Source organism: Arachis stenosperma, chromosome 5 (assembly GCF_014773155.1).
Source record: "Arachis stenosperma cultivar V10309 chromosome 5, arast.V10309.gnm1.PFL2, whole genome shotgun sequence".
Lineage (NCBI taxonomy): Eukaryota > Viridiplantae > Streptophyta > Magnoliopsida > Fabales > Fabaceae > Arachis > Arachis stenosperma.
The window spans coordinates 38,240,260-38,263,076 of record NC_080381.1 but is presented as its reverse complement, the minus strand read 5'-3'; the positions used below and the strand labels follow the sequence as shown (position 1 = coordinate 38,263,076).

Genomic DNA, 22,817 nt, shown 5'->3' with positions numbered 1-22,817 from the left:
AACCTTTAAGCTCTTGATACTATAAAGAGTTTTTAGGGAGAAAGCTAGTGCAGCAAGTAAAGCAAAAAAAGAGAGTGCAAAAAACAAAATTGAAAAATATGAAACTACAATCATGATAACTAGAATTAAAAGATGAAATGTTACAAGAGTTCTCAAACTTATATAATAGGTGGGACCAAAAGAAAATATAAGAGAAATTTATTTAAGAGTAAAAGATCACACTTTACCCTCTAAAATAAAAATTCAAAATTGAAAAGATTCAAATTCAAAAGGTGGACTGAGATAAAAGCCAAAGACTCACTACCTAATATATAACTACTTGCATTAATTACCACTTAATATCTAGGTTACACTTAACTTTTTTTTTGGATTTATTATGATCCTGTTTTACATCACTGTCCTTAACAAAAATAAATTGTATTAATATTAAAAGATAAATATAAGATACAAGTATAAAATAAATAAAATAGATAAAATAAGAGTACAGTTGAATTTGGTTTTGAAAATAGGAGTACGGTTAAAAAAGAAAGCGGAGGGAATTTATATTAAATAAGAATACAAATAAATCTTTATATTAAATACAAATACAAATGAATTTTTATATCTTGGCCAGTTATAGTGTACAGATATAAAGATAAAGATGCCTGCCCTTCTTAAATGTAATGATGACACGTCGAACTCAAGCTGTGTGCGAGGGAGCAGCTTGCAGAGCTTGCTGCAGGTTGTCTAACAGCTTGAAATTGATGCATGCACAGCTGAGGGGAGCACGCCCAAAAGGTGTAACGGGTTCTGATGTTTGGGCTCCGTTTTAACAAGTAGTGTGATACATTTGCATCTTTGCTATATTAGCTAGTTAGTTTAAGTAGTTTTAGCTTAATTTCATTCACTTTCTTTGAAATAAACAAGAACTTTGATGAGTTTTATCTCCATGTATTAAAGTACCGAGAACTAGGTGAACTTTGGCCAAATTCATGCAAATAATTCAAGGAGCTTATAAATGAATTATTATGAATGAATCTCTTGAAATTGGTTGCATAGAATGGCAAGACTTTGAGAAAATTTCTTTGGTTAATGATAGGTAATGAAGCAAGAAGACATGAAGCAAGAATGAAGCAATGAGCACGCTGCCAACTCCAGCAGCACTTTGGCAATGCCAATTCCAATACTAAATCATGGAGCAGGGGAGAAAGGCAATATACATGTTGCCAACTTAAGGAATGGAAGGAGTGTTTATCAACAATTCTGGTGAGCCTCAGCCAGGGAAGGTGTTGCACGTTGCCAACTCTAGAATGGCGTTGCCAACGCCAATGTGTGCAACCCATGAAGTAAAGAAGCCCTGGAGCTAGGAGGAATGAAGTGAGTGCGTTGCCAACTCCAATCCACGTTGCCAACGCCAATGAAGGAGGCAGCCCTGGAAGGAGGCATCCACGTTGCCAACGTGAGGAAGAGGAAGGCGTGTGTGCCAGCAACTCCCGCGAGCTTGGCAGCCTTGGAAAGGCAATCCACGTTGCCAACGTAAGGGAAGGAAGGCGTGTTCGCCAGCAACGCCCACGAGCTTGGCAGCCTTGGAAGGCAATCCACGTTGCCAACGTGAGGAAGAAGAAGGCATGTGTACCAGCAACGCCTGCAACAGAAGCTCTAGCCCTGGAAGGAGGCAATCCACATTGCCAACTTGAGGGAATGAAGGCGTGTTTGCCAACAACGCCCACGACCCTGCCAGCCTGACTTTGTCCCCTTCAATGGAGCATAACTTGAGCTACAAAGATTCAATTGAGGTGCTTTCAATTGCTTTAGAAAGATGACATTTAGAGTTTTCCAAAGATGTATAATAGTCTATAGTGGAGCATAAAATTAAAGCTCAAATCATAGGAAACTTTGAGCCCAAAAACAAGCACAAGAATCTTGAATCAAAGGAGTAGGAGAGCATGTTGCCAACCTGAGTTAACAACGTCCTCACCAAGTATCAGCCCAGGAAATTTGTATGCACATTGCCAACTTACAAATGCAAAGGCGTGTGTGCCAAGAACGTGCTCAATGGGCCAGAATTGCCAATACATGTGTACAAACTCTCTGTTTTCTCTGTTTCCCTGAAGGTGTAGCAATTTCATTCAGAATCTAGCCAATCCAACAAGAACAAAGTCCAATTGCTAACCCAACAAACATGATTGCAGGCCTCTCAAGGAGCTTAAAGACTAGTATAAATGGAAGAGTTTTGTACTAAGGGGGGACTTTTGAGACTACACTTTTCACTTTTACTTTTTACTGCATTTAGGAGAGAATACCAGAAAACTATTTTGTTTTTCTTGTAGCTTTGAATTTTAATTTTGAGAATTCTTCTTCTTCATTCTTCTCTTCTCTACACTTAGTTTAATTTCAATTTGCAATTGTGGTTGTAATTGGAGCCATGATTCACTAAACCCCATTTTCACTAGGGGGAGGAGCTCTGTTTGTTTAAATGAATTGATATCTCCTCTTTTCCTTCTTAATTTAAGTGGATTTCTCTAAGAGGGAACTCTTGTTCTTCAAAGATTTAATCACCATTGAGAGAGGGATTGAATCTATATGAATTGTGTGATGAACTTGAGAAAGGAGTCACATAACTCGGTTTAGAGTTCATCCTTCCACAATTCTCTTGATTAATATATTTGGGTTGGTATGTGAGATGTAACCACCCTTAATTGAGATCCTGAGAGTTGTGTGGCATTGAGGATTAGTTATTGAACTTAATCTCTTCTCATGACCAATTAGATCACGAGAGTGGCAGTTGATTGTGTTGAGAGAAATTGAGTCACCAAGAGATTGAGACTCAATTATTCACAATCCGCCATAGATCTATCCTACATGATTGATAAAGGATTGAACAATATTGATTCATGAGAATTGCATCTCCGACCCCTAGTGATATCTTCCATCATTAATTCTCATTTCTACTGCTCTTTAGTCAATTTGAACAAGCACTACCCAATTCCCTTTTATCTTCTAGCAGTTTATTATTATGCCGTTTACATTCTGCTTTCAATTACTCGCAATTTACTTCTCTGCTCTTTATAATTCTGCACTTTTACTTTCTTGAAATTTATTTTTGATGTCATTTAAGTTTCTTGCCATTTAAGTTTCAAGCAATTTATATTCAGCTCTTTAAGTTTCTTGCAATTTACATTCTGTTAATCAATTTTCACTCAAATCATTACTTGTTAGCTTGACTAGACTCATCATTATACTAAAGTTGCTTAATCCATCAATCCCTGTGAGATCGACCTCACTCCGGTGAGTTTTACTACTTGATGTGACTCGATATACTTGCTGGTTACGCGTGAAATCTAATTTTCACGTATCATAGTGAACAGCCATTTGGATTGAAATCAATGGGCCATTGAACAAATAGGGGTGGACCTGTTAATAGATGTTTTAATACATTCCAGTTATGTATGAATTTGGGTAAAGTAAAAATAAGGTATGGTTTTATAAGAAATAAATAAATAAATAAATCACCCAAATGTATATTTATCTTTTAAAAAAAATTGGTCATTCTCTCTAAATATTAAAAAAAATTATTTTTTAATATTTTTATTAACGATTCTTTTAATAATTAAAATTTTTCTAACGCTTCTTTAAAATAATTTTTTCAAAAAATATTTAAATATTCTGCTATAAATTAATAGAAAATAGAAAAATTTTTTATATACTATAAAAAGGAATGATTATTTTTTTATATTAATTAATTATTATAATAAACTATAAAATAATTTAAAATATTTAAAAGATAAATGAATAGTTATAATTAAATTTAGAGTAAAAGTCCTATATTGCATAAAAAAAGATAAATATTAATCATTGTATTAAAACAAATATTTTGGTTGAAAAAAACATTTATTATAGTCCTTAGGTTTATTACTCAATTAAATCAGATTTGAGGTTTGTGTTTGCAAATTAAAATATTTTAAGACAATAAATGTATTTCATATGATAATATATAAGTATATAATTGTGGATTTTGTGGTTAGGGCAGCAAATGGGCTGAAATTCGTTGAGCTAGCCTGCGTAACTCGCCCAAAAAGACGGTCTAAGTTGAAATTTAATACCACCAAACTTAAAAAATCTTCCTAACTCAGACTAATCCGTGGGTTTTGACAAACTTCGGCTGGGCGGGGCTGGTTCCCTGGCGGAATAGGCTTTTTTTTTGTCAGAGTCATTTTTTTTATAAATTTATATGATGTTATTGATCTACAAGAGGATGAAAATAATAATTGAAGATGCTCTAAGTTATATCTTGGATTAATAGTATGAATAGTCATGTAAATGTAAGAATGCAATTGAACGACTATACAAAATCTTTTACACTATCAATATATTAAAATTAAATTTTGATGGCTATCAGTGCTTAAGAGAAGCGGGGACTGTATGTTAGCCTCCCTTTCTTCTGAATCTTACTTGTTGCATTTTCAAAGGAAGTTAGGCGATATTTTTTACTTTTGTCTTGTTTTACGTTGAGAGACACTTTCTATTTGTCTCCTGAGGGACAGAAACAACAATGGAGTAGAGCAGTATAAGTAACACCCAATTATATCCTGGTTCAGCTACTAAATGCAATGTAACCTACATCCAGTCTCCATCACAATCTTGATAGAATTTGACTAAGTTTTTCACTGAATTACATACACCAATGTTTTGAATAGGATCTACCCAATCCTATTTGGGACAAATCCAGATTCTGACCAAATCTGAATTTGATTAAGACTCATCGTAGCTTTCAACAGCCAAGTGTTAACCCAACTTGCAAGGGAATTCCCAGAGTATCATGAAGCAAAAACAGAAAGATGTACAAAGAAAATCTGAAACATCTTACGCCTTTTTCTCCAACTGTAACTCATTGTCCTTTACCTCTCATTGGCAGTTTCTCACAAACCTCACCAAGTTTGTCTTTTTCGATGAGACTCAGACAGACCAAAATGAGAAAAAGAAATACTAAATGAGAACCATCTAGGAGAAGAACTCAAATAGGTGAGGCAGCGATGAGAACTGAATTCTGTGTTTTGTTCTTACTCTCTTGCGTTCAACCATTGGCCGTTCACCCTTATTATAGAAGAGTGGAGCTTTGAAGGTTGAAGCAAACTTAAAACCCATACTGTCTTCTTCTCTTGCACCAGAACTGCAGCGGCTTCATCAGTGAGGAGAGAAAGATCCGAATCTGTTGCATGCATCTTACCCATTCTCTCTCATCTTTTTTTTTCAAGTTTCTTGAATCTAGCCCATAGAGTTTTGCTTTGGCCCGAAGTTTGGATTTGGACCGTGGATCTTCTACTGTTCGGATTTGACTTTGATTTCTCCATCGTTGCCTGATTTGTGCCTGAGACTTGGTAGATTTCTTCTTGGATCCTTGGTGCAGCACAACTGAGGGAAAATAGTTTTTGATATGCTCTGACCGTAGTGTGACTAGACTCTTGGTATTAAGACTTTCTTCTTGCATGGATGCGGAAACACGCCTTTTATTCTATAACCCACCGTAGCTTCTGCACCTTCCGTTTCCTTCTTTCTTCATTGTTGAATGACGTGACCGAAGAGAAGGAGAGCCGGGAGAAAAGAGACGATGTGGCTTTTGGTTGAAGGCAAGAAAGGTTAAATGAATCAGCATAGTTGTAAGAATCATTCCGGACTGGCCTGTTTGACTGCAAAAACCGGTGGACAGGACTCGCAACTGGTCTGGTGCAATCTTGGAACAGCTTAAGGAATAGAACCGGTCAAAGTCAGTTAGAACCGGTCAAAGCCGGTCAAAGCAGGTGAAAACTTCTTAAAAATGGTAAAATTTAGGTCAACCGAACCGTTCAGGAGGGCAACTTTTTGCTGTTAATCAATCACCTGTCATAAACCTCAGTACAATTTTGCAGCAATTTTTTGATCGGTTCGGTTACTTATACCCCCGTAACAGAAGATATGAAGATAACGAAATTGAAATTACAGAGTAGTTTGTGTTTCATGATATGTTTAAGTGCATATGAATTAGTTTAATTAAGACGGAGCAGATGATCGGGTATATTAAATTATAAGTCGTGTTATTATCGGTGACTACCGTTGTGTAAAGGAGAAGACTTATCCCTAATTGTGAAGACCGAACCGGTTTGGTGGATCCGACCTGAAAAATAGTGAACCAGATCATGAACCGGGTAAGTTTGTGCCTTGGACCGTTTAAGGACGGTAACCTCCATAAAACGGGGAGAACCCGCCAAAACCGGTTATATTCGGTAAAACCAGTTCGACCGATTCGCCCATCGTGGTCCCTATGGTGTTCCATGGCACCGCATCGAAACCTAAGAGGTAGCCCCATCCGAAGTTCCTCAGCGTGCCACTTGTCCACCTTTTAGCAGTTAATAGTTTAAAAAATTCCGAAATGGTAAAGGGATGGTTTGTGCCTTGGACCATTTAGGGATGGAAACCGGCATGAACTGGAGAGCAAAGTACGGCCAAGATCGGTTATATTCGATAAAACTGGCAAGACCCGGTTCGGCCACGATGATCTCTATGGTGTTCCACAGTACCGCATCCCCACCTACGATCTAGTCCCATCCTACGATCCTCAGCGCGCCAATTTGAACACATGTTAACAATTGTAACTTTGGAAAACTCCAACATGGGAGAGCAAGGCTTCGAACAAGTAACCTGTTGGGTGCAATCAACGTTCAATGCCACTCTGTTACCATACTTCTCATTGTTATTGGTGAGTAACATGAATTATGTAAAAAATTTTAGAATTAAATAATTATATAAACATCTAGTTTAATGTTAATTTTGTGTTCTCTATTTATTGAATTACCGATATTTTTAGTTATGTACCATTATTAATGGAAATATAAAGTTGAATAAAATTTTATTAACCTTTATCTATTGTAATCTTAGTGTTGTGATTAAAGTTATCTGTTTCGATATTAATATTGGAATTTACTAATATTATGAATTGGTATTTTTATTAGGTCAATTTAAAATATTATTGTATTAGAACTGAGTAATGTTATGTGTAACTTTGTATCAGTTATGTTTTACACTTGAGTCTTAGCTGTTCTTGGTAGTACTATCGTGGACTTAATTCATTTTTGGAGAATTACTAAATTATTTTCTTACAATCGGAGCCTATAGCAATTAGTTTACCCATGTGTCAGTAAATGTTGGTTGATGAGCGGATAATTTATACGCTTTTTGGCATTGTTTTTAGTATGTTTTTAGTAGGATTTAGTTAGTTTTTAGTATATTTTTATTAGTTTTTAGTTAAAATTTACTTTTCTGGATTTTACTATGAGTTTGTGTGTTTTTCTGTGATTTCAGGTATTTTCTGGCTGAAATTGAGGGACCTGAGCAAAAATCTGATTCAGAGACTGAAAAAGACTGCAGATGCTGTTGGATTCTGACCTCCCTGCACTCGAAGTGGATTTTCTGGAGCTACAGAAGCCCAATTGGCGCGCTCTCAACGGTGTTGGAAAGTAGACATCCTGGGCTTTCCAGCAATATATGATAGTCCATACTTTTCCCAAGATTTGATGGCCCAAATCGGCGTTCAAAGTCACCTTCAGAATTCCCAGCGTTAAACGCCGGAACTGGCACCAAAGTGGGAGTTAAACGCCCAAACTGGCACAAAAGCTGGCGTTTAACTCCAAGAAGAGTCTCTACACGAAAATGCTTCAATGCTCAGCCCAAGCACACACCAAGTGGGCCCGGAAGTGGATTTTTATGTCTTTTACTCATCTTTGTAATTCTTAAGCTACTAGTTCCCTATAAATAGGACCTCTTACTATTGTATTTTCATCTGGGTAGCTATCTTCGAGTTTTATGCTATCTTAGATCACTGGGGGCTGGCCTCACGGCCATGCCTAGACCTTGTTCTTATGTATTTTCAACGGTGGAGTTTCTACACACCATAGATTAAAGTGTGGAGCTCTGCTGTACCTCGAGTATTAATGCAATTACTATTGTTCTTCTATTCAATTCAGCTTGTTCTTATTCCAAGATATTCATTCGCACTCAAGAACTTGATGAATGTGATGATTATGTGACGCTCATCATCATTCTCACTTATGAACGCGTGACTGACAACCACCTCCGTTCTACAAGCAAACAAGGCTCTAATGTTTATCTCTTGGATTCTTTAACCGGAATCTTCGTGGTATAAGCTAGAATTGATGGCGGCATTCAAGAGAATCCGGAAGGTTTAAACCTTGTCTGTGGTATTCTGAGTAGGATTCAATGATTGAATGACTGTGACGAGCTTCAAACTCGCGATTGTGGGGCGTTAGTGACAGACGCAAAAGAATCACTGGATTCTATTCCGACATGATCGAGAACCGACAGCTGGATAGCCGTGCCGTGACAGGGTGCGTTGAACATTTCCACTGAGAGGATGGGAGGTAGCCACTGACAACGGTGAAACCCTTGCATACAGCTTGCCATGGAAAGGAGTAAGAAGGATTGGATGAAGACAGTAGGAAAGCAGAGAGACGGAAGGGACAAAGCATCTCCATTCGCTTATCTGAAGTTCTTACCAATGAATTGCATAAGTATCTCTATCTTTATCTTTTATTCATATATCATCTATAACCATTTGAGTCTGCCTGACTGAGATTTACAAGGTGACCATAGCTTGTTTCATACCAACAATCTCCGTGGGATCGACCCTTACTCGCGTAAGGTTTATTACTTGGACGACCCAGTGCACTTGCTGGTTAGTTGTGCGAAGTTGTGTTTATGCCATGGTATTGAGCACCAAGTCTTTGGGGCCATTACTAGGGATTATTTGAGTTGTGAAAAGTAGTGATCACAATTTCGCATACCATTGGTCAATTTAATTTTTCCATGCCCGAATTGTATTTTTAAGAACATTTTTTTCAAGAAATTGGGACAACTAAATTAATTTAAGCCCGACATTATTTTTTAGCCTACGTTGATATACCCCAAACAAGGTCCATGATGAGAGCCTCCAACCAACGGAACGCGCAACCTTCATAACCCCGTTCAAGTTCACCCCACCAAGCTTGCTCCGTCTCACCTCCCATCAGCTCTCACCATTCCCTCTGAGCCAGCTGCATATTGTAACATGGGACCAACACGTGTCATTACGTGAAATAAAGTGAAACAAATATGTATATCTATATGAACTTTGATATGTATACTAGAACGACCCTTATATCTTTTGTCAATTATTATCGAATTCACTTTTATCATAGAAACTTTGAATCAAAGAAAAAATACTAAAAATAGCAAAAAAAAAAAATAAACAATACACGAGCAAAAAAATTATCATATTTCCATCAAATTGAAAAATATTCGAGCATAAAAATTTTAAAGAAATACTAAAAAAATTTGAAAGACATTAAAGACTGAGAACAAAAAAGAACTAAAAAATACAAAAAATATAGCTGAATGTAAAAAAAATTAAACTCAAAATTCACACCATTTAATATTTAAATCTAAATTACAAAAACAAAATAGTAAAAATTTTTAAGCACAATAAAAAAATTTTAAAAACACTTTTACTTTTGAATGAAAAGGAAAAAATAAAAAAAAGAATATAAGAGAATGGAAGACGGTTAGCGACGAGTAAATAATTCATAGAGGACGAATTAATAATTAACAGAGATCGAAATAGGAGATAGAAGCACTAGTTTTAGAACTCAAATTTGATATATTAAAATTTAATTTAAAAAAATATAATAAAGATTTTCAACCAAACAACAAAAAAAACTTAAAAAGATCTTTTATCTTTGGATAGAAGAAAGAAAATAAAAAATTAATAAAAAAAATAAAAATAAACTATTAAAGTTGGAAGAACTACAGGAAGAGAGTGAAATAAAGAATTGGAGGCATTGGCTTTGTATTTTTTCCAATACGTGAGTGAGAGTCTAATTCTAATGGGTGAGAAATAAAAAAAAAAAGGTAAAGAATCCAACACTATAAATTAGAAGATCCACAACTAAAAATTCGGTATTTTGAATTAGAAATATCTTTTATTATTTTTAATTGAAAAAACTAAAAAAAAATATTATTTTCATTTTGTATTTCTTTTTAAAAATATTTTTACTAAAAATAATTTTAAAATATTCAACCAAACATATTTTTATATTTTATTTATATTTTCATTGAAAATGAAAATAAAAATAGCCAAAACCAATTGGCCCTAAACTTTTCTAATTTGCATATAGTTGTCTTTAATATGTATTCCATTGAATGTTGTACAATATCATCTCCCACATACACCAAATATACATAGAAAGAAACCACCACAGAAACATATAATATTCAAACAAAGGAGAGAAAATAAATCTCCATACGAATTCCAATAAACTTTTAGTTGGCAGAGGTAGCTTTATAAGCGAGAGCCCATTTTTGCTGTTGAGCCTTGGCAAATAAAATAAGCCTGTCAATCTCAGGAAGAGTTCCGGTCACAGCCGAATTCGCAGTGAAATTGGCAGCCCAATTCACCAACCTCGGGAACTTGTCATCTACAAGTACCTTCTTTCCATTAATCTCTTCTATCAGACCAAGAACAGGCAAGAAGCTCCCAAACATAATGTCAATGAGTCCAATCTTGTTCCCTCCAAAGAACGACTCTCCTTCACTGTATTTGTTGAATGCCTCTTCCAACCTCACAAGTATTTCTTCCTCCAATTGCTCAAAGTGTGGCTTCTTTTTTTCTACATCTTCACCAGCTTCTAAAATGCTCTTCGTGCAAACAAATAACTACACCCAAATTTAAAATGCAACACATAAATTGACTGAAGACTAAAATATAAAAGGAATAGACAAGAAGAAGGATGTAAGACCTATATTTGGATTGTTTAGGATTTTTTGTTTTCAGAAATCATTTTTCATTTTTGAAATTGAATTAATAATGATATTTTTTTAAATTGTGGAGTGCTGTGGTATTTTTTAAAATGTGAGATGATTTAATTTAGAGAGTAAAATTCGAATCGTCTAATTTTTAAAAAGTAAAGAAATTAAATTGTTTGATTTTTGTATTCGTATCCCCCAATTTGTGTCTAAATAATTAAAATTGAGCTACACAAATTGAAAATTTTGATTTATATACCTCAAATTTTTTTAATTTTTTTAAATACAAATTAAAAGATTTGTATATCTTTCACAATTTTAAAAATACCAAAAATATATCACTCTCATTCTATTTCTATATTTAAAACCTCTAGAAATTGGTACGAAAAACACAAATTTAAATAAACTTTTTTATCTCTAGCAGCTAATGAAGTAATGATCTATATATGATTTTAGGTTTTATAACTTTTTAGTAACTTTTACGGGGTTCTAGATTATTATCTTTTAGACACCACTTGATCAAAACAAAATAAAAGGAAAGAAATAGATAAAGGAAAAAAAGACAAGAAATTGATTTTCTCTTATCTGCAAATCAGAAAACTTAAACAAGAAATTGAAGTATGAACTATAAAACATGTACGTCTTAATTATTATGGTATATTTTTTTGTCTCTGATGTTTTTAAATAATGTACAAGATATCTCCGATACGGGTTGTGAGATGGATTGGAGACCTTCGGGTCAAGTCGGGTGCCGGATTCTCTGACTGGAGTAATGGGGATGGTACCTGCAAACACACTCCAACATTCAAGTCAGAATGAATCTAAGAGGTATGAGGTGTGTAGAGTGAATGACATACTTGAGGGGACCTGAGGCTCTTCTTTATATAGGTTAAGATAAGAGAGGTATTTGAATTTGATTGTTGGTTAGAAGCTCTAGTGGGCCAGTTCCGAGCCTTTTAGAAGGACGAGACGGGTTGAACTCGGGTAACCGGGTTCGGAGGTTATTCTGGGTGCGGAGTCCGTGGGCCGGATCCGTAAAAGTTACCCCGCAGCGGGAGAGTGAGCGAGGTCGGTCTCCGTCGCTGGAGAATGCGGTTTCTGCTTTGATCGACGGGTCTTTTTACCTCGGGGGAACGGCGCGTCGAAACCTAGTTTTATCTAGGGTTCATCATCTTCGTAGACCGTGTCGTTGGTTGATGTGATCTTTTCGTATTCTTGTGCCCGTTTCATTTTTGGGGCATGCTGCCAGTTCGTTTTTCAAGAGAGCATTTATTATGAGGGGACGTTTGGACTACTTTCCATTTTTACCCCTTCATGTTTTGTTTACTTTAGAGGGTATTTTTGTCTTTTCGTTGTTGGAAACCGTTTTTTTGCCTCCCTTCCTTCATTCGTTTCATTTTTCAGTTTCTTTTGCTGTTGTTTGCCCTTCGAATCCTTCTTTCATCGTTCTCTTCCTAGTGCTTTCTGTTCGTTGCTTTTCGTGCTCTTCTTCCTGTTTCAGTATTTTCCAGATTCGCGCTTGACTTATTAGGTTAGTGTTCTTTTCTCCCCACCCTTTGTAATATGCATTGCTTGCTACCTGTGTTTCTGTATATTTTTGTTTCCTGCTCTTTGGTGTTTTTTGCTGGTTGGGACTGTATCCTGTCTTTGTATGATGGTGTTTTGTCTTTTGGGTAGCGGGTGCTATCTTTGAGGGGTTGATCACCACTGTGTAGTTTGCAGTAGGTAGTGGCGTTTGTTTCATATTTTCCACCGTTTTTTGCCGCGCGGTTTGGGCGGATGGTGGTGCTCACCTCTGTTTTAGGTATGGCTCGGCGGATGACTAAGGGTACAGGTGTTCCGGTGATTCCCGCCGGGGGCGTTCCCTCCCTTGACTCCTAGGTTACCAGCAATGTTTGGGGAACGCCGTCGCAAATGACGGAGGCAAACCTTTAATGGCTCCGTGATCAGGGGGCTATTTGTGGGGGTGGCGATGCCGAGCGCCAGTATGAGCTCGCCCTTTCCGGGGTCGACGAGTGGGTTTGCTATACCAATCTTGACACGCCGACCGTTCCGGATTGGATGTGGGTTTATGAGGCGATGTTTACTCAGCTTGGCGTGCGACTCCCATTTTCTCCTTTCGTTCAGCAGTTATTGAGTCGGTGTTCCGTGGCACCGTCCCAGCTACATCCAAATAGCTGGACGGCGATACGAACTTTCGAGCTCGTGTGTGAGTATTTGTTGCTCCCGGCTTCGGTGAATGTTTTCCTTTTCCTCATCTTATGCACCTTACCTACCAAAGAGGGGAAGCATAAGAAGGGGTATATGTCGTTTAGGGTCCAACCTTACCGTCGCGTCTTCGGCTTATATGAGAACTCTTTTCACGGTTTCAAAGGTGGGTACTTCAATGTGCGTCCTGCCAGGGGGCATCATCCCTTCTGGCTAACGCTGGAAGGGGAGCGCTAATTTCTGACGTATTAGAATTTCGGTGCAGGGCCTTGGTTCTGACGCGAGTGACTCAGGAGTTTTTGTCTTCGGAGGATCAGGATGTAGCTAGCATCCTTTGGCATTTGTTTGGGGAGCATCCCCTGAACCCTAGGGATGTGATGGGGGACCCGGTTGCTTGCCGGACTTTTGTTATATATTACGTGTTACCGTGTTTGGTACTTATACGTTTCTCTTTCCCTTTTCTCAATTGAGATGGCTGGTGGTTTGACCTCTCTAGCAAGGCTGAAGGCTACCATGGATCGGGAAGAAGCGTCGGCAGCTTCGCCTTCCACCCCTTCATCCTGTCCTGCTGTGGATTCCTAGGCTGTCTCGCAGGAAGTGGTCTCTGCAGGGGCTAGGGGTGGTGGCTGCGTCTTTCCGGGTCCTGTGGTTTCTGGTGGGGAGGAGGATGTGGTCGTTGTCTGGGCTGCTGAGGCTTTCCGGAAGCGGAAGAGGCCGGAAGAGGTAAGCAGCGAGAATTTGGGGGAGGAAGGGGTTGTCCCGTCCGTGATGGACCGGAATTTCGATGCTCTGTCTTTTGTCGATCAGTACCTGATGCCCGGCACTGAAGGGTTTCTTTTAGGACTATGACGTGGTCTTCCAGGCCAAGTCGGTGTATCGTGCTCTCTTCCGCTCTGCTGTTATTGTCCGGAAGGCTGATCCCGTGATGGCTCAGGTTGGCCTTCTTGACAGGAAGCTGTGCCAGGCTCAATCGGAGGTGGCCAAGTTGAAGGAGCTGCTTGGGGCATCGAAGACGACCAGGGAGAAGGCTGTGAAGTCGTCTGAGGATGCAGGGGCCGAGATCCTTCGTCTTTCCAAGGTTGAGACTTCACTTTTGTCTCAACTGGGGGGGAAAGCGGAAGAAGGCCTCAGATGCCGAGTCCCAGGCGGCTATACTTCTTGTTGAGGTGAATACTTTGAGAGCCGAGATTGCGGGGTCAAAGGCCGAGGTGGAGGCGCTGAAGAAAGAGAAGGCGGAGCTTCTTGCTGATGCGAAGGAGGCGGTGACAGCGGCCGAAGAGACGATGTGGGCTCAAGCTCAGATTCTTGCCCCAGGTGCCGACGTGTCCGTCATGGGGGCATTCAAAGTCGTCCAGGATGGTCGTGTCGTGGACCTTTGAGTAGGATTTCTTGTGTTCTTTTCTATTCTGTATTTGCCGATTTCATTACTTGTAACTTTTTAATGTTTTGTTGGCTGTGTGGCCGTGTTAATGACTTTGGATGTTTTTTACTTTGGGTTACTTATGCTTATGGGCCGTTGGGGCCGTTTTTAACTCGTTTTTGTTGACTCGTTGTGAGTGTGTTTTGGCCGTTCGGGCTGTTTACTTCTAAGCCATTTGTATTGACTTTCATTAGTCATTCCTGAGTCATTTTTGTCGTGACTTAGGATGTTCGTTAGTCCGTTTCGTCATTTGTTATGGATATCCATTTTTAGGCCTCGAGGGTGATCGGTCTTCGATGTTGGCCATTTGTTCTTTTCCCGTTACTGGCGGGGCAATAGTATAGGAAAAAGCTAGGCAAGTCTATAGTTAAATGGAATTTTATTAAGTTGGGCCTCGTTAAAACCTTCTGTTGTGGGGGAAAAGAGTACCAAAAAATAATACAAGGAAAATAAAATAATGTAAGTAAAAGACATAGTTTTAAAGGTAAGGAGTGTGCCTACGCGTAATATCGCAGCAAGTTGGCGGCATTCCAGGTTCTCGGGATTTCGGTTCCGTCGAGTCATTCAAGCTTGTAGGCTCCTTTTCCGATTACTCCTTTGACTCGGTATGGACCTTTCCAGTTGGGGGGGTGAGCTTTCCTTCCCTGGGCGTGGGAGCTCCGATGTTGTTTTGTCATAGGACGAGGTCATCGGGTGAGAAGTCTCTCCGTATCACGCCTTGATTCTACCTTATCTTGTTTTTTTTTGTTTTAAGGCTATCTCTCGCATATGGGCTATGGATCTTACTTCGTCCGTGAGGTCTCATTCTGCGTCTTCGTCGTTGCCTCCAGTGGTTCTTCTAGGACTGGGTCCCCACCTTCGACTGGGATGATGGCTTCTACCCCGTATGTCAGGCGAAAAGGGGTTTCCCCCTTGGAGCTTTGGGCAGTGGTCCGATATGACCAGAGGACCGATCTGAGCTTGTCGGCCCAGAGTCCTTTGGCATCGTCGAGCTGTTTCTTGAGTCCTTTGACTATTATCTTGTTTGCAGACTCCACTTGCCCGTTTGTCTGGGGGTGTTCTACCGAGCTGAAGCGTTGGGATATGTGCAGTCCTTCTAGGAATTCCCTAAACTTCTTATCGGTGAACTAGGCTCTGTTGTCTGAGATTATGACTTCCGAGATACCGAATTGGGTAGTTATATATATCCAGAGGAACTTTCGGCAATGAGCTGCCGTGATAGAGGCCAGGGGTTCGGCCTCGATCCATTTGGTATAGTAGTCGAGTGCAACGATGATGTATCAGAGTTGTCCAGGGGCTGTCGGGAAGGGGCCGACGAGGTCGACACCCCGTGTTCCGAATGGTCGATCTACCGTTATGGTGCTGAGTTAGTGCGGGGCGGCTTTATGGAATTTGGAGTGCTTTTGGCACTTGTTGTAGTTTTTGACCATCTGTATGGAATCATTGATGATTGAGGGCCAGAAGTATCCGGCTCGGATAATCTTCTAGGCCAGGGTTTTGCCTCCGATGTGGTGGCCGCAGCAGCCTTCATGGACTTCACGGAATATATATTCTGTGTCCCCGGGCGCAATGCATTTGAGTAGGGGCTGCGAGAATCCCCATTTGTATAACTGTCCTGCCACTATGGTGTAGTTGGCGGCTTCCCTTTTTATCTGTGTTGCCTCTTTGGTGTCTCCCGGCAAAGCTCCTTGAAGGAGGTATTGTAGGATAGGAGAGGTCCATGAACCATGGCTGGAAATTGGGAGGCTGGTGTTGGTTGGGGTCGAGACGGATGGTGTCTTGACGACTTCTTGTGTTAGCAATCGATTTCCTTGCCCTGGTTTGGTGCTAGCATACTTTGAGAGTAAATCCGCCCTTACGTTTCGTTCCCTCGAGACGTGTTGGATGGTTACTTGGTCGAAGTCTGTTATTAACTCTTTTACTTTAGTTAGATATTGCAGAAGGAGGGGGTCTCTTGTTTGGTAGTCTCCATTGATTTGGGAGCTGACTACCTGGGAGTCACTGCAAACCTCCAAAACCTTGATGCTGACTTCCTTGGCTAGCATTAGTCCAGCTAGTAGGGCCTCGTACTCTGCCTGGTTAATAGAGATCAGGAATTCGTATCGAACGGATTACAAGATCACAATCCCATTTTGGTTTTCGAGGATTAACCCGGCTCCACCGGAAGTGGTGTTAGATGAGCCGTCTACGTGTAGTTTCCAAGTTTCGAAGGTGGGGCTTCCTGGAGTCATCTCGGTGATGAAGTCTGCCATGGCCTGTGCTTTGATCGCGTTCTGAGATTTGAACTTTATTTGAAATTAAGACAGTTCAATCGAACATTCTAACATTCTCCCCGCTAGGTCGGGCTTTTGTAGGACTAGCCTGACTGCTTGGTCGGTTCGGACCGTAATGGGGATGGGTCTGGAAGTATTGTCGGAGACGTCGGGAGGCCATGAGGAGTACGAAGGCGAGTTTCTCAATGTCTTATAGGAATTTGGTTATGAAATAGATAGGACACTGGGCCTTATTCTCGTCTTCTCAAATAAGTGATGCTGCGATTGCTTCTTCTATTATGGATAGGTATAGGTAAAGGGTCTCTCCTGTTTGGGGTTTAGCGAGGACCGGAGGTTCCGCTAGAACTTTCTTGAAGTGTTGGAATGCCTCTTCATATTCTGCTTCCCACTTGAAGGGAGTTCCTTTCTTCATAAGTTTGAAGAAAGGGATTGCCTTTTGGGCCGATGCGCCGAGAAACCGGGATAAAGCGGTTAGCCGGCTGGTAAGTTTCTGGTTGTCCTTGAGGTTTTTTGGATTTTCCATTTCGAGAACGGCTCTGCATTTTTCAGGATTTGCCTCTACCCCGCATTGCATGATCATGAAACCAAGGAACTTTCCTGCTTCCATTCTGAAGGTGCATTTTGTCGGATTGAGGCGCATTTGGTGTTTCCGCAGAGTGTTCATTGCGAGCTCAAGGTCGCTAATGAGGTGCTCGCTGGATTCGGTCTTGGCGAGTATGTCGTCTATGTAGACTTCCAGTTTGGTTCCGACAGGCCTTGGAATATCTTGTTGACGAGCCTTTGGTAAGTGGTTCCAGTCGGGCCAGTGCATGGATATTTGGTTGTAGCCAGAGTATGCATACATAAAGCTGAGGTATTAGTGACCGAACGCGGCGTCTACCAGCCCATCGATGTTTGGTAGGGGGAAGGCGTCTTTTGGATAGGCTTTGTTCAAGTCCGTGTAGTCGACGCACATCTGCCACTTCCCGTTGGCTTTTTTACTAACACCACATTAGCCAGCCAGGTCGCGTAGGGTAGTTCGCGAATGAAGCCTGCTTCGAGAAGGGCCTTAACTTGTTTCTGACTTCAACGGCTCTGTTGGGTGACATTTTCTGTCTCCTCTGTGCCACAGGTTTGGATTTAGGGTCCACGGCTAGTCGGTGAGATATTAAGTCGGGGTCTATTTCTGGCATGTCAGTGAGGGTGAACGCGAACAAGTCTCTATTCCATTTTAGGAGGCGTGAGAGATCTTCCTTAAGGTTGTATGGGAGGTTCTTGTTGATGAAAGTGTATTCCTCTTTGGTGTGTCCTATTTGTAATTTCTCCATGTCTCCCTTTGGTTCTGATCTGGGTTGTCCATCTTGTCGGGCATCCAGGTCGGCTAAAAATATGCCAGCTACGTCGTGGGATCTCTTCCATAGGGCTAGGCTGGTGTTGTCGCATTCTACTGCGGTTTCCTGGTCTCCGTGGATTGTTCCTATGGAGCTGTCTTCTGCGGTGAACTTCATGAGTAGGTATTTGGTGAAAATGACGGCGGGAAGGTCGTTGATTATTTTTCTTCTAAGGATAACGTTGTAAGTGGTGGAGTCCTTGAGGACCACGAATTTGGATAGGATTGTCTTCCTTTGGTTCCCTGTTCCTATGGTAAAGGGGAAGTTATCTCCGAGTCTGGTTATTCCGTTGCGGTGTGTCTGGAGGTTGTCGTTGCGAAGTCCGAGCTTGTCGAAGGCTCCTCTGAAAAGGATGTTGGAATCTACTCCCGTGTCACCAGTTTTCTTCTGACTAGCCCGGTTCCAATCTTTGCCGAGATATCAAAGGGGGCGTCTTCCGCCGAGGTGCCGTGTTGGCAGTCCATGGGGGAGATTATTATCGCATTACTGGTGGTGACGGTTGGGGTTTGGTTTCTGACTGCCAAGATCTTGAGATCCTTCTTGAGTGCCGATTTTGATTTTCCCGGGGTGTCTTTGCCTGTGATGACGTTTACGATTATGGTCGGGTCTGTTTCTGGGCTTTTCCTGGGGGCTTGTCTCCGTGTCCTCGGGTTGCGTCCTTCTCTCTCTGGTGATCTTTCTCTTTCTGCGCATTTAGGTTCCCTAATGATCTTGGCAAACTCGGAAAGCTTGCCATCTTGTATAGCTTGTTCGAGGTCGTCTTTTGAGTCGAAATAGTATTGTGTCCTGTGTCCATATCCTCGGTGGTAGTCGCAGTATAGGGTTTTGTTGCCACATGTTCTTTCCTTAAGTTGTCGGGCCTTCGTGAAGATACCTCGATCTGCTATTTGGTGGTATATCTCGGTGATTGGGGCTATTAGGGGTATGTAGTTGGAGAATTTTCTGACTCTGGAAGTTAGGTTTACGTTTTTCGATTTGGGATGTTCCTTCTGGTTTTCTCTTTGTGGGGGGTTATGTCGAGGTGCTGTGCTGCCGTGCTGTGTGCTGCTGTGCTGCCGTTTATTAGCGGCTACGTCTTGGCTTACCTTTTCGTCGTTTATGTACTCCTTTGCGACGCCCTGGATCTCGTTCATGGTCTACACCGGTCTGGTGGTGAGATATTTTCGGAAGTCTTCATTCGTGAGCCCGTTAGGTAGGCAAAGGCTTGCGACTGAGTCCGTGAGTCCGTCAACCGTCAAGCACTCGTCGTTGAACCGGTCGAGGTATTTTCTCGTGGACTCATCTTGTCTCTGCGTGACTCCCAACAAGCTGATGGGGTGTTTAGCTTTTGTGATTCTGGTGGTGAATTGGGCCATGAATTTTTACGAGATATCATGGAAGCCAGCTATGGATCCGTTGGGAAGGGTGTTAAATCATTTAATCGCGGGCCCAACTAAGGTTACCGGGAAGGCCCTGCATCGGACCGCGTCGGCGGCCCCTTCCAAGTTCATTCTGGCCTCGAAGGCCGTTAGATGTTCCTGTGGATCCTTGGTTCCGTCATACTTCATATCCGTGGGTTTTTCGAAACTCTTAGGGAGTTTTTCTCTCAAGATTCTTTTAGTGAAGGGAGTAGCTCCCATTATCACATGGTCGCTTCTTGTGCGTTTGGTATCTCGGTGTCATCGGTCATCGTCCGTGTCATGTTGGTGACCTGGGTCGCGAGAGACGCTGCGATCGTACCTCTTGCCGTGTCACTGTTCAGGTGACTTATCGTACCGTCCGTCATTCACGTTGCGTTGGTGTCCATTGTCGCGGGAGACGCTGCGACCGTACCTCTTGTCATGTCGCCGCTCGGGCGACCTGCCGTACATGGTTTCATGGCAAGATCTTGATCTGGAGGTCGCGTGGCTTCCATTTTCGGCGTGGTGCTTTTCCTTGGTTGCAACTCAACCCTCGAGTTCTTGCACTTGGAGGCAGAGGTCTTGGATTATTTGAGCTGCCTTTTCTCCCAGATTTTTGGGAACCCGTGTTTTGAGGCCATTTTCCTTGTTTTGCGGTGGGGTAATTTGGAGAATAGCGCTTGCTATCCTTCCATGGGGTGTAGCTTCTCGGTGTTCGGGAGTTGTCGTGGTGGCTTGGGGATTGCTCCTCATAGACGTCCGCCATTCCGTCACGACGTTGCCGGTCCCCGCAGACGGTGCCAATTTACAAGATATCTCTGGTACGGGTTGTGAGATGGATCGGGGACCTTCGGGTCGAGTCGGGTGCCGGATTCTCTGACTGGAGCAATGGGGGATGGTACCTGCAAAGACACTCCGACGCTCAAGTCAAAATGGATCTGAGAAGTATGAGGTGTGTAGAGTGAATGACATACCTGAGGGGGCTTGAGGCTCCTCTTTATATAGGTGGTGGTAAATTGGTAATTATCTTATCTTATCTTATTTGGTTAAGATAAGGGAAGTATTTGAATTTGATTGTTGGTTAGAAGCTTTAGTGTGCCGATTTTAGACCTTTTAGAAGGACGAGATGGGTCGAACCCGGGTAACCGAATTCAGAAGTTATTTCGAATGCGAAATTCGTGGGTCGGATCCGTAACAAATACATTAAGAAAAAAAAATATTTTAACCTTTCTATTTTCTATTTAGTGTGATTCCATTTATTTTTCCTCGATAACTTTTTTTTTCTTTTAGAATGTGAAAAGCAACTAATTGGTAATTGCCAACATATACAATAACGGTAAGCAATTTGCAAATCACATATGGGAGTTAGAAAACAGATAGAAAGAGAAGAGAAGAGTTGAGAATTTTCTCATTGCATAACAGAATGGAAAAATCCTACCCGTGAACCATGTGGTTAAACCTTATATACTAGCTAGCCTCATAATTAACCTAAGCCACGCGCTTAAATAACAACCCTTAACTAACTCTCACTCACTTCATGATATCTAACAACTTCTTCTAACTAACTCTCAGCTAACTTAATTGACATCTGGCATAATTCATCTACACTAAGCTGCTAATGGATGGGGTTTCATTCACTTCAATATGAATCCAGGAAGAAAACTTGTAGAATCTTTAAGGAAATTAAAAAATTTCAAGAAATGTAAAGTGACAAAGTAAATAACTAATCACTATTAAATTCATAATCTCTATTATGTGTGAATTTTATTCCCTTAATTTATAAGTAATTAAGATTTTACTTTTTATTTTACCAATTTTTTTCTTCAAAAAAGCTTGATCCATGAATCCAAGCTACTACTCACAATAACTGTCTAATCCTTTATTTTCTTTAACAAGAATACAAATGCAAAAAAGAGTAGGCCTTTGATTTCTTAGTCAATATAATAATAATAATAATAATAATAATAATTCCTAACATTGATTTATCAAAACCTTCAGAAAAAAACACAAAAGTTTAAACTCATACATGAATAATTTGAAAACAATAAAAGACCTCTTTAAACAAAAAAGGCATTTTATATTATATTATGATTTTAATTTTAATACATTGGCAGTTTATTTATTCAATTGTTTATTATATTCTTTTTTAAATGACTATTCCCATATCTAATTTAAAAAATACGAATTTAGATCTTTTAAATTTTAAATTTTTGTTTTAAAATATAAAATATAATTTTTTACCATTTATTTTATAAATAAAACTAAAAAAATATTAAAAAAACTATTTAAATACAAAAAATCACACTTTATCTTTTAAAATAAAATTTAAAATTTAAAAAATTAAAATAAAAAATAATTATTTTTTATTAATATAATATTACGTAATTAAATACATATATATACATTCAGTTCATTAAAACTAAATTATTATATTATTACATGTTAGTTATCATGGGCGTCATGCCCCTTTTTAAATATCCAACCCTTTTTTTCCTTTTTCTGTGTCGGAAAATTAAAATTGTCAAATATCATGTGCGTACCCGGTTGAATATATAAGAATAACAATAATAATAATAATTAATAAAATAAAATAAAGATACCTTTTCATCAATATAGGAAACCCAGAATCTAGCAATTGCTCTGTCATAAGCATCTCGAGGAAGAATAGAAGGACCATTGGACCAAACCTCATCAATATATTGAAGTATGATTAAGGATTCACATATGGGTTTGTCACCATGAATTAGAACTGGGATTTTCTTGTGCACAGGATTGGAACGAAGAAGAAGATCACTTTTGGAGTTCAAGTCCTCTTCAATGTTCTCATATTCCAATCCTTTGATGTTAAGTGCGATCTTGGCCCTTGTGGCCATTGGACTGTACCACGCACTCAAAAGCTTCAAGTCACTATTTCTTTCTGCCATCAAATTATTGAATGCCTACTAAAAGCGGTTACGGATCGGAAAGTAGGAAACTGGGATATTTGTTGGGTTACCGCGTTTACCAAGCAAAGCATTGACTTATATAAAGATGGCTAATTAGATCTGTGGTCTCGGCACTTGACATGTGTTAATATCTTTTTTGGATAACTAGCAAAAGTAGGAGAGTGAATCCTTTTTAATAATAAAAAAAAATTGGATGGTATCTAATGTTTAAATTCACTTTTGATTTTTTTTATTTATATTTGGTCTCACTTATAAAATTAAAGACAAGAAATTACATTTTATTTTATTAAGTGTTAAAAAAAATGAAGAGGATCTATTTCTCCAAAAGTAGCGTATCAAAGGACAATAAATAAATTTTAAAAAATTTAAAATATAAATAATAAAAAAATTATATTTTTTATAATCAACAAATA

At 39.8% G+C, this 22,817-nt stretch overlaps 1 protein-coding gene across 1 annotated transcript; it reads right to left on the bottom strand.

Moving 5' to 3' along the window:
- Window positions 1-10,079: 10,079 nt before the first annotated feature.
- Window positions 10,080-22,507, bottom strand: LOC130980100 (glutathione S-transferase U17-like). Its single transcript, XM_057903742.1, has 2 exons — window positions 22,060-22,507; window positions 10,080-10,719 (listed from the first exon to the last, which is right to left on the bottom strand). The coding sequence occupies exons 1-2, from the start codon at window positions 22,381-22,383 to the stop codon at window positions 10,327-10,329; spliced, it is 717 nt and encodes a 238-aa protein (XP_057759725.1). The 5' UTR covers window positions 22,384-22,507; the 3' UTR covers window positions 10,080-10,326.
- Between the last annotated feature and the right edge of the window lie 310 nt (window positions 22,508-22,817).

Excerpts from the sequence above, each read along its gene's own strand:
- LOC130980100 (XM_057903742.1), bottom strand. The coding sequence starts at position 22,383 with ATGGCAGAAAGAAATAGTGACTTGAAGCTTTTGAGTGCGTGGTACAGT. Across the intron at positions 10,720-22,059 it reads TTTCCTATATTGATGAAAAG|TTATTTGTTTGCACGAAGAG; the intron begins GTATCTTTATTT and ends ATTTGGGTGTAG.